The sequence below is a fragment of the Scylla paramamosain genome, chromosome 15, assembly GCF_035594125.1.
Source record: "Scylla paramamosain isolate STU-SP2022 chromosome 15, ASM3559412v1, whole genome shotgun sequence".
NCBI lineage: Eukaryota > Metazoa > Arthropoda > Malacostraca > Decapoda > Portunidae > Scylla > Scylla paramamosain.
In genome coordinates, this window is record NC_087165.1 from 1471523 (window position 1) to 1483110 (window position 11588).

An 11588-nucleotide genomic window follows, 5' to 3' on the forward strand; every position below is an offset into this window, starting at 1 on the left:
AAACTTCACATCTCATTTCTAGTTAAAACAACTTCTATGAAGTTAGGCATTCTGAGATGTCTCCATCAGTTTTTCTCATCCTCCCAGCTGTCAACTCTGTACAAGGGCTTTATCTGTCCATGTATGGAGTATCCTTTACGTGTTGGGGGGGTTTCCACTCATACTGCTCTTTTAGACAGGGTGGAATCAAAAGGCTTTTCATTTCATCAACTCCTCTTCTCTAACTGATTGTCTTCAGCCTCTTTGTCATTGCCACAATGTTGCATCTCTAGCTGTCTTCTACTGCTATTTTCATACTAACTACTCTTCAGATCTTGCTAGCTGCATGCCTTCCCTGCTTCCACAGCCTCACTGCACAAGACTTTCTTCTTCCTCTCACCCCTATTCTGTCCACCTCTCTAATGCAAGAGTTAACCAGTATTCTCAATCATTCATCCCTTGTTCTGGTAAACCCTGGAACTTACTATCTGTTTCTGTATTTCCACCTTCCTTTGACTTGACTTCCTTCAAGAGGGAGGTTTCAATACACTTATCCTTCAATATTTGACTACTGCTTCAGATCCTCTTTGGAGACTGGCATCGCAGTGGGCTTTTTTATTTTATTTTTTTTTTATTTTTTTTTTATTTATTTATTTATTTGCCAGTGTCCCTCCAACATAAAAAAAAAAAAAAATGCTGGGACACTTAATTTCTTCAACAGCTGCCAAATTCTACTGGATATACATTGGAACATCTAATCTTTTGATGCATTTCCCTTTCTTGCAGGTGTTTGTAAAGAGTTTATGCAGTACTTTTAATGGTGTGAATTCTTGTATATCACAGTAAAAAAGTTAAAGTGAAAACATGTGCATATATAGATCTCGTGTAAATGGAGGGTTTACTGTATTCTTGACTGCCATAGAGAAGTGACCAATATTTTTTACTTGTTCCTAATTTTAAGCCCTTCATTTTATCTTGTCAAACTGTTCTCTTTCTCTTTTGGGTTAATCTGATCACAGTCTTTTTTTTTTATTTATTTATTTTTATCTTGGCCTATTGTTCAGATGCTGTCTGTGGACCCATAAAAGTGGAAATGTTGGGCATTATGCCATTTCTGAATACTGGTTGACTGTTGATATTCTAGCATTGTTTAATCCAAAACAGCATTTAGTCCCACATATTTTTTTTTAGCTGGCTTTATTCTCTATTCTTTAACATGCCATGGCTGTGTGATTAGTTCACTGTGCTTGGTTGCAGATCATGATACAGTCACAGCATTTTAACAATGTTGTGCACACTAGTATGTCTACTAGGTATTTTATTTATATTCCATATTTTCAACATCTGTATGGAGTTATATTGACAATTTACTGTCTCTCTGTTGTCTATAGAATATGTTAGGATAGAGATGCAGTAATAAAACAAGAGTAATGAGTAATAACAGAGCAGCTAAAACATTTTCTGTTTTGTGAATGTAAAAGCCTTACATTTTATTCATTTTCAACATCTGCATGGAATTATTCTTACATTTTATGTATTTTCAATATCTGTATGGAATTATGCTGGCAAGTTTTTAACACTGTTGTGTGTGGAATATGTTAGGATAGGAATGGAGAAAGAAAATGAGTAGTGTGTGATAAAAGAGCATCAAAACATACTCGGCATGCTGGTGTAAAAGTCTTACCACCAGCTTTTATAATATTATCAACATCTGTATGGAATTATAACAAATTACTATTGCTTTGTTTGTAGAATATATTAGAATAAAAATGCAGGATGTAAATACAGGAGCAATTCTGCACTGCACTGCTGCCAGTCAGTTCAACAGTGTGTGTGTATATGTGTGTGTATATATTTACCTAGTTGTGGTTTACGAGAGGGGAGTAATCTCATAGTATCCTGTCTCTATATGTATCCAGTTTGGTCTTAAAAGCATGGATAGTTATGGCATTGACAATGTCTTCACTGAGTTCATTCCATTTGTTCACACTTATGTGAGGAAAACTATACTTTGTGATGTCTCTTCTACATTTAACTTTCTTCAACTTCTTACTGTGTCCTCTTGTACTCAGTGTGTCTAAATTTATAAAACATTCTTTGTCCACATTTTCCATACCATTTATCATTCTATAGATGTTTATTAAATTAGATGTTTATTAAATCCCCCTCTCTCTCTCTCTCTCTCTCTCTCTCTCTCTCTCTCTCTCTCTCTCTCTCTCTCTCTCTCTCTCTCTCTCTCTCTCTCTCTCTCTCTCTCTCTCTCTCTCTCTCTCTCTCTCTCTCTCTCTCTCTCTCTCTCTCTCTCTCTCTCTCTCTCTCTCTCTCTCTCTCTCTCTCTCTCTCTCTCTCTCTCTCTCTCTCTCTCTCTCTCTCTCTCTCTCTCTCTCTCTCTCTCTCTCTCTCTCTCTCTCTCTCTCTCTCTCTCTCTCTCTCTCTCTCTCTCTCTCTCTCTCTCTCTCTCTCTCTCTCTCTCTCTCTCTCTCTCTCTCTCTCTCTCTCTCTCTCTCTCTCTCTCTCTCCTATTTTCAAGGGTAGGAATTTCCAACATTCTTAATCTCTCTTCATAGGGTGACTTACTCAACTCCGGAACTATCTTAGTGACTACTCTGTACTTTTTCTAATTTTATAATATTCCTCTTTATATGAGGAGACCACACCACTGCTGCATATTCCAATCTTGGTCTTATCATGGAAATCAACAACTTTTTTTTTATTATTCCTTCATCTAAGTATGAGAATGACATTCTTATTCTTTTCAACAAATTCATCATCTATTTAGTAATTTTATCAATGTATCTGTCCAGAATAAAATTTTCAGTAACTGTTACTTACAAATCCACTTCCTCTTTTGATTTCTGTAACTTCACACTATCCATCTCATAATGATATTTTATTCTTTTCTTACTCTTACCAAACTCCATTACTTTACATTTACTTAAATTGAATTCCATTTGCCAAGATTTACTCCATCTATTTATCTTATTTAAATAATCTTGCAGTACCATACAGTCATTTACATTTTCTACCCTTCTCATCAGCTTAGCATCATCTGCAAATAAGTTCATGTAACTATTTCCTCATTTATGTCATTCACATATATTACAAACATTATTGGTGTATGTGTGAGAGAGAGAGAGAGAGAGAGAGAGAGAGAGAGAGAGAGAGAGAGAGAGAGAGAGAGAGAGAGAGAGAGAGAGAATTATCAGTTTTCTCACTCTCTCTCTCTCTCTCTCTCTCTCTCTCTCTCTCTCTCTCTCTCTCTCTCTCTCTCTCTCTCTCACACACACACACACACACACACACAAAAAAAAGTTAATATAGTACAAGCTAAGTATTAGTTACTATTATAAAAAAAAAATAGTATTAGAGATGTGTGGATTCTAGGTAGCTATTGTTTCTGACATGGCAGATCACAAACCAAGCTCTATGTTTGACCCCCTGTAGTCAGGAACAGTTGCCAGTTCAGTTCTCCATGCCTCTGTAGTCCTCACTTGTAAATTTTCCTAAGTTGCTAAGAATTTAGAAGTTTGGGAACCTGCACAGCAGTAAGTAGTCTGTCTTTGTTACAAAAATATGAAGAGCCACTGGCTTGGAACACCCAGTAACACCAACTCACCAGTTGCCACCACTCCCTGCTAGTCATACATACCACAGCTAAGTTATCAATTCTTTATGATCATATGGCTTTCTGTGTTAGTGTCTTAGCTGGAAGAGCATTAGGGTGATTGAAAGTCTAAAAAGTCCCCAAATTAACTTTTTGGTGCCCTGAGAGAGGAAGACAGGCTTTGTTGTTGTCAGGTCTTGGAAGCTTGTCAACCTATGTTTTGTGTGGTGTAAGTGGGCCACAGAAATACCCCCAGGGAAATACCATTTTCTGTCACATCCCAAGGGTCTGTTTCTTGGTTTATGTCTGCTCCCTAGGAAGAGGATGGTCAGCTTGTGGAGTCACTCTAACACTAGATTTGATATACAGTTGAATAGGATGTGATATAAGGGTGTTTTGAGCTGGGCCAAGCCTGAGTCTTTGACCAAGACCAAGGACCAAATTGAGTGTTAGAGTGGCCCCATGAGCTGACCGTCCTCTTCCTAGGAAGCAATGACATAAACCAAGAAACAGACCCTAGGGATGTGACAGAAAACATTAAGGAAAATAAAAAGCCGTTGTGCCTCAGAGTAGGTCATCATTCAGATAGAACCAAGAAACTTAAAAGAACTGAGGCCAGGAGTTGTAAACCGATGGGTATATGATCAAATTAGCAGGGCCATCAATAGAGTCTTAAAAAGGAACCTTGAAAACCAATTCCTGAGCTTTGGTTCTCCCCATTATGAAAAACATTTGGGCACAGATGGGGTTCACTGGAACTCCATAGGTACGGGACATGTGTGCTGCCATCTTAGATAATTCATGAACAGGAAGATAGAGGATGAGGCATTGAGAGCCTATTACACTTATTAAACTAAGCCCAACCTGGAACAATCAACAACCTGTTGAGTTCAGCAGAACTGGGAGTTATAATAAGTAATAAACAGGGGGGAAATGGGCATCTGTTCAAATAACCAGGAAATAACAATTCAAAATTAAATCCACAAACATGTCTATCAAAATTTTAAGGAAGTCTCTGGCAACAAAACAAGGTTGGGTAACAAGAACTATCAGAGAAGGTAATGAGATATTAGACAGTGATCAGTTAACCTTAGCTACATTACAAAAGGTAATAGAATCAATAAAGGAATAGTGGAGTAGCTATCAGGGTACTTTTAATCAAATAGAAGCTAAAGTAACAATTGAGGAGGAGGATGAAGACTATGAATAACTTATATCAGACTATGAACAACAAGAAATAATTCATAGTGAACAGTTAATTAAATCTGGAGACAGATTAAAATTATTGAGAGGTAACTTAACTAACATCATTCCTTTTAATTGTATGGTGAGAGGTCAGCCTAATATAACCCTCCCAGCAGTATCAGCAGAAAACATCACAGAGTGGCCCTCATTCTGGGATAAATATAAGAGATTAATCCATCAAAGACAAGACATTGATACAATAAATAAATTTTCCTATCTAATGAGTTAACTAAAGGGTGCTGCGTACCTGTTAGTCTCTGAATTAGCCATTAATGAAGAAAATTATGACATTGCTATCAAATCAGTCAGAGAGAATTATGATGATAAGGAGCAAATAACCCCCAAGCTTATCAACAAACTCCTAGGCTTAACATCCCCTAATCATTGTTATAAGATTTACAACTTTTCAGGATAAATGTAAATAGCATATTAGAAACTCTGAAAACAAGTAATAATATTGAGGATGCAGCTTGGCAGATAAATGCCATTATATAAAGGAAGCTAAATAAGAAAACACTAGAAATGTTGTGTTTAAAATATCAAAAGAGCCACTTCACATTTAAGGAAATAGATGAATCATTGCCAGAAATTTGTAAAAACGTGAGCAATGATGAGGCATTCAAACCAAATAAAATAGATTCTAATAGAACTTACCAAGAATGGGTGAATAAGACTCCACCCTACAAGGTTAAAGGAAGTGAATCCAGACCTAACTATTGCCCAGTAAGTAAAACCAAACCAAGTTATGGGGCTACAGAGACAGTAGGTACCTTCTAAACCACTGTGAATGAGAAAACAGGTACCACACTATACTAACTATGACAAGGCAGGAACAAGACCTAAAAAAAACAACAAGTAGGAAATATGCATTTTGCTCTGAATAACATAATTCAGTACACTCTGGCAATTATCAAGGGACAAAGAGGAGGATAAATAGACTAGAGGAGTTAGGAAGGTGCACATTATGCATAAGTGAGTCACGCCAAATAAAGGACTAAAAGAAACTTGCATATGTGTTCTACATGTAAGAAAGGAGTACATCATGTTGCTCTATGTTAGGTAATAGGGTATGAAATTAAAATAAGCCCCCTCACATGATAAGACCAATAATAACCAGCCCATCTTTCCTGCAGCAGTTCCAAACAGCAGTAGACATTAGTAGTTAAAGATGACTAATGAAGGCCGAGGTGCTGTGTGACACAGGAGCACAGAAAAGCTTTATAAGCAAGAAAAATGTAACAGCTTTAAACCTACCAAAAAACAGGACAAGTTCAATTAAAAATCTAATTTTCTAACTAATAATAATACCAAAACTTATGACTTGGTAAGACCCATCATAAAATTAGGCAAATTTAAAACAGATAAGAACGGTGGTGACCCTAGACATGAACACCAATTTAACCATCAGAGGTTACAAGGAGACTGCTGACTTTCTAAAAACAGAAGCTATAAAATTAGCGGATCAAAACAATATCAGATGAAGTATGTTCCAATTCAGCTAATAATAGGTTCAGACTATTATGGGAAATTTGTAGGGAAAACATTAAAGAAATATTGTGTTTAAATGCTGGCAACAACTGGTAGGACCACTGCTACCTGCTGAAGGTGTACTACCAACTCACAGAGCTGAACCTGTCTTTGTGACAGTAGACACCTGCCAAAACGATAATTACTCCCAGTGAGGTCTAAAGCACTGTTCAGGGGGTGCTGTGAACTCATCATTACACCCAGCTGTGACCTCACTGAACATTTTCCTTTGTGTCTCACAACACAAGGGGGCAGTCACAGCCTGCCCTCTAAAGACAACTCTCTTCCTCCATACAAAACTACAAGCACCTAATAACACACACACCCTTCACTCAAAAATTTTAAAATCATCATGGCGACTCCTACACCAGCCTCGGAGTCCCCATCTGGGGAGGGGACCATAAATGTCCCCAGGTCGGACTGCCTTTCTGTCGACGACCCTAAGTGTCTTGACACCCCCCTCAACTTTTTTTCATTAACTTCTGCAACATTTGCGGTCTAAGATCTAATTTTCAATCTGTAGAACACCATCTCTCCTCTTCTAAACCTCATCTTTTCCTCACTGAAACTCAGGTGTCTGAGGCAACTGACAGTAGCCCCTTTTCTGTTCCCTCCTACTTTCTCTATCCTCATTTTCGATCCATAGCTGGTTGCTGCATTTATGTGCGCAATGACTTAACCTGCTCTCATGCCCACGCTCTTGAATCTTCCGAGTTTTCCACCATCTGCCTACGACTACAGAGTCACTCTCATACTAAATTTATCTGTGCTGTATACCTCTCACTTAATTCCTCTGATTATAATAAATTCTTTGACTACTTAACTTCCAAAGTGGAGCACATTCTGACCCTCTTCCATTTTGCAGAGATCTCCATTCTTGGAGACTTCAATTTTCACCACCAGCTTTGGCTTTCCACTCCCTTCACTGACCATCCTGGTGAACTAGCCTACAACTTTGCTATCATCCATGACCTAGAGCAATTGGTGCAACACCCTACTCGTATTCCTGACCGTCTTGGAGATACGCCCAACATTCTTGACCTTTTCCTGACCTCTAATCCTCCTGCTTATGCTGTCACCCTTTCTTCTCCGTTGGGCTCCTCCGATCACAATCTCATATCTTTATCTTGCCCTATTGCTCCAATCCCTCCTCAGGATCCCCCTAAGCGAAGGTGCCTCTGGCGTTTTGCCTCTACTAGTTGGGGGGACCTGAGGAGGTATTTTGTTGATTTTCCTTGGAATGACTACTGCTTCCGTGTCAGAGACTCGTCTTTGTGTGCTGAGAGCATAACAGAGGTGATAGTGTCTGGCACGGAGATGTACATTGCTCACTCTTTCTCTTGTCCTAAACCTTCTAAACCTTGGTTTAACACAGCTTGTTCGCGAGCCCAATGGGGAAGAAAGGGTGACAGCATAAGCAGAAGGATTAGAGGTCAGGAAAAGGTCAAGAATGTTGGGCGTATCTCCAAGACAGTCTGGAATACGACTTGTGGACTAAACTAAAAAAATAAATCAGTGATGGAACAGTATGATAATATTATAAGAAATCAAACTGCAATTAACTTTATAGAGCGGGTAGAGGAACCAGTAAATCTTAACACTGGCGATGACCTCCCTCATCATGCAGTAAAGAAAGGCTCTGTCACCTCGCTTTTCCCCTCATTCACACAGTATCCTCTCAGTATTGTGCTTGCCTTTTCCCTGTTTATATATAAACATTTGGCCTCTATATCTCTGTCTGGTTCTCCTCAGCTACAGTCACAGTTTTATAACCTTCTTCCTTGTGGGTCAGTTCTGTTTGGCTTTTCCTTCATTTCACCTTAAACAAAACAGCTGCGTGGTGCTGGGTTTTTCTTCTTTTCTCTATTCCTTCTTCACATTTTTTTTATTCCCCTCATTCATCCCTCTTTTCTTGTTTCACTTCATGTAATGTAGATTCACCACGGTGGGATCCTGTGGGTGAAATTTTCATGTCCACAGATGTTCTTTATACTGTTCAGTCAGATACATTGTGTATCTATTTTCCTCACTGAGAAACTTGTTGCTAGTATCACTTCTCTTGTATACCTTCCTGTAAGTATATTATTTATAGTACCAGGTATCTAGCTGTTTACTCCTAGAATGGGCTACAATAGACTATAGGAGTAAGTTATGGAGTTGCAGAGTAGAGTCAAGTCAGTGCTAATTTGCAATATTCTAATGCAAATTGTGTCTTATGCAAGGGGATTTACCCATGGCTCCAAGTCACACTCTGATGTGAGGATTCAAAACTTTAATGTGGGAACTGTCCAAAGAAATCCAGTCCATGATATAGGGCAAGGTGTGGGCTTCTGCCACCAAACCCTGCCACCCCCAGTGATAGTACTATGTGTACTGCTGCTTCTGCCACCCACAGTGATAGTGCTATGCATGTACAGCTGCTGCTGCCGCCACCCCAGCCACCCCCGGTGATAGTACTATGCTTTCTGCTGCTGCTGCTGCCATTCCTGCCACCCAAATTATAGTACCATGTTTGCTGCTGCTGCTGCCACCTCTGCCATCCCCAGTAATAATACTGTGTGTGTGCAGCAGCTGCTGCCAGCACCCTTACTGCCCATAGTGATATTACTGTTTGCCACTGCTGCTGCCACCCTAGCCACCCAAAGTGATAGTACTGTTTGCTGCTGCTGCTGCCATTGCCACCACTGTCACCTGCAGTGATAATAGTATGTGTACTGCCACCACTGCACCAGTCTTGCCACCCACACTGATAGTGCCAAGCATGCTGCTGGTGCTGCTGCCACCTCTGCCACCCATGGTGATAGTATTAAACTAGTACTATCACCTGCAGTGATAGTACTAGCTTGTTACTACAGCCACCATTGGCATCTTCACCACCTGCAGTGATAGTACCAAGCATGCTGCTGGTGTCACTGCCGCTGCTGCCATTCCTGCCACCTATAGTGATAGTACCAAGCATGCTGCCACTGCAGCTGCTGTAATCCCCAACACCTGCAGTGATAGTACCAGCGTGTTACTATTGGCACTGCTGCCATCCCCACCACCTGCAGTGATAGTACCAACGTATTACTACTGCCACCACTGCCATCCCCACCACCTGCAGTGATAGTAACAGTGTGTTACTACTGGCACTGCTGCCATCCCCACCACCTGCAGTGATAGTACCAAGCATGCTGCTGGTGTCAATGTCACTGGCTGCCATTCCCACCACCTGCAGTGATAATACCAATCATGCTGCCACTGCAGCTGCTGTCATCCCCACCACCTGTAGTGATAGTACCAAGTGTGCTACCACTGCCATGCCTGCTAATTACCAACCCCATTACCAAAGAGTGGTAGAACTAAGCATGTGGCCACTGCAGCCACATGCAGCCACTCAGAATTGTGTCCATTAGCTGTATGTGTAAACAATGGCATGACTTAATTTTTTAATGACTTACTATACTGTGCAAGTTTTCATTTTTTAACCTTTTGATATTATGAGCTATGCATTTGTTACCTTCAGTTATATGGATAAAATTTTTTGAGTGTTGCAGATATTCTAGAAGTATTTTATTGATATTTTTTTGGGTTTGTCTCAGCCAGGTCAGAACCATAGTAATATTTTCCCAGTACTTTCGTTATAACTAGAACAGATTGTGTTTGATCCTCCTGTCTGTGAAAACCTGATTGCATATCTCAGAATTTTATGGGTTGCCAGACATCATGCAGCATTAGATAACAAGAATAACATGCACAAAGAGAGAGAGAGAGAGAGAGAGAGAGAGAGAGAGAGAGAGAGAGAGAGAGAGAGAGAGAGAGAGAGAGAGAGAGAGAGAGAGAGAGAGAGAGAGAGAGAGAGAGAATTCATTTACCTTACTGATCATCCTGTGTTGGGATTTCTTCCTTTGTAGCTGTTCATTATTTTGTATGTAAAATAGATGTTAGCTTAGATGTTTCCCTCAGGCCATGTTATGCACAAAACTATCACTATGTCCATTTTCTCCAGGTAGCTACCCTCTATTTGCCAACCAGTAGATTTGTACATTCTGTTTTTACATCCTTTCATCCATATTCAGCCTCATTCTTCAAGATTCTTTTTAGACATGAGACTTACTGGTGCTTATGTGTCCATGTAAAAGAAGACTGGAAAGGAAGCCTGAATATTGCTCATATAATAAAGTTATGTTAAATGAAAAAGATAGCGAATCAGGAAAATAAGTGTACTTGTTGTTTATACCTATGTTGCCCATATTTCTCCAAATACAGGCTCTTTCTGTAGTGACACTTGGCAAGATGTGTCTGCAACATGAGGAGCAGGCCAAACGCATCATCCCTGCACTGAGCCGTTTGCTTTCTGCCACCACACACCCTGCTATCAAGAACAACATTCTTTTTACTTTGACAGATATGTGTGTCAGGTAAGATCATTTGCTTGTCACCACATTGACACCTCTCCTGAATTAAATGATTTTCTAAAGATGTTTACAAATAGCTCACTAATAAATAACCTTGCACTTGATTAATACTCTGGGATATACGATGTGATATAAAAAAATTCCAAAAGTAGTGCCTTTTTGACGCTGGAGGAGATTCACTGTGAATCACAGGAGGTACTTGACACAGTGAGATCAAGACTTAGAACACAGTTTGGTTATGATGCCAGTACATAGAGCACCATATTGTTGGTCAAGGAGACTATTTTGAAGGGGATGCTGTTCAAACTTACCACTTTTCTTGTAAATAGTGCTAGTCTTGAAACATTTCATTATCATCTCACACTTCATTTGGCACAGGTGATGGTTGTTGTGATGTTGATATGAGAGCAAGTATTATGAAAGTGGTGGATTGTTTCAAGTATATGGGATCATCAGTTACAGGGGATGGAAGAGATGAGACACGGGTGAAGTGCTTGTTGAAAGAAGCAAGAAAGGTACTAGGTGGACTGAGAAAGATCTTGAAACATAGGACAATGGGTATGAATGTAAAGAGAGGGCTATATGAGGAAATACTGGTGTCCACCGTGCTGTATGGTGCTGAAGCATGAAACATAGGAGTGGTGGAGAATAATTTGTTAAATGTAATGGAAACAAAATATTTGAGGAGTATATGTGGAGTAATGTGGAGAGACAGAATAAGAAATGAGGAGGTGTTTTCAGATAGTTGGATGGGCTGTGTGTGTTAAGGTGGTTTGGGCATGTGTGGAAAATGAAGGACAGTAAACTAGTAAAGAAAATAGTGGTGTCAGATATGC

General features: G+C 39.7%; 1 protein-coding gene across 2 annotated transcripts in view; it reads left to right on the plus strand.

The window, feature by feature from the left end:
* Window positions 1-10755, plus strand: part of LOC135107261 (condensin-2 complex subunit D3-like) — a gene marked incomplete at its 3' end in the record, with an annotated part of 131665 nt that extends 120910 nt beyond the window's left edge. For both annotated transcript variants that reach the window (XM_064016921.1, XM_064016923.1), the window contains 1 exon segment: window positions 10604-10755. In XM_064016921.1, the coding sequence (XP_063872991.1) occupies window positions 10604-10755 (152 nt within the window).
* Window positions 10756-11588: the final 833 nt, after the last annotated feature.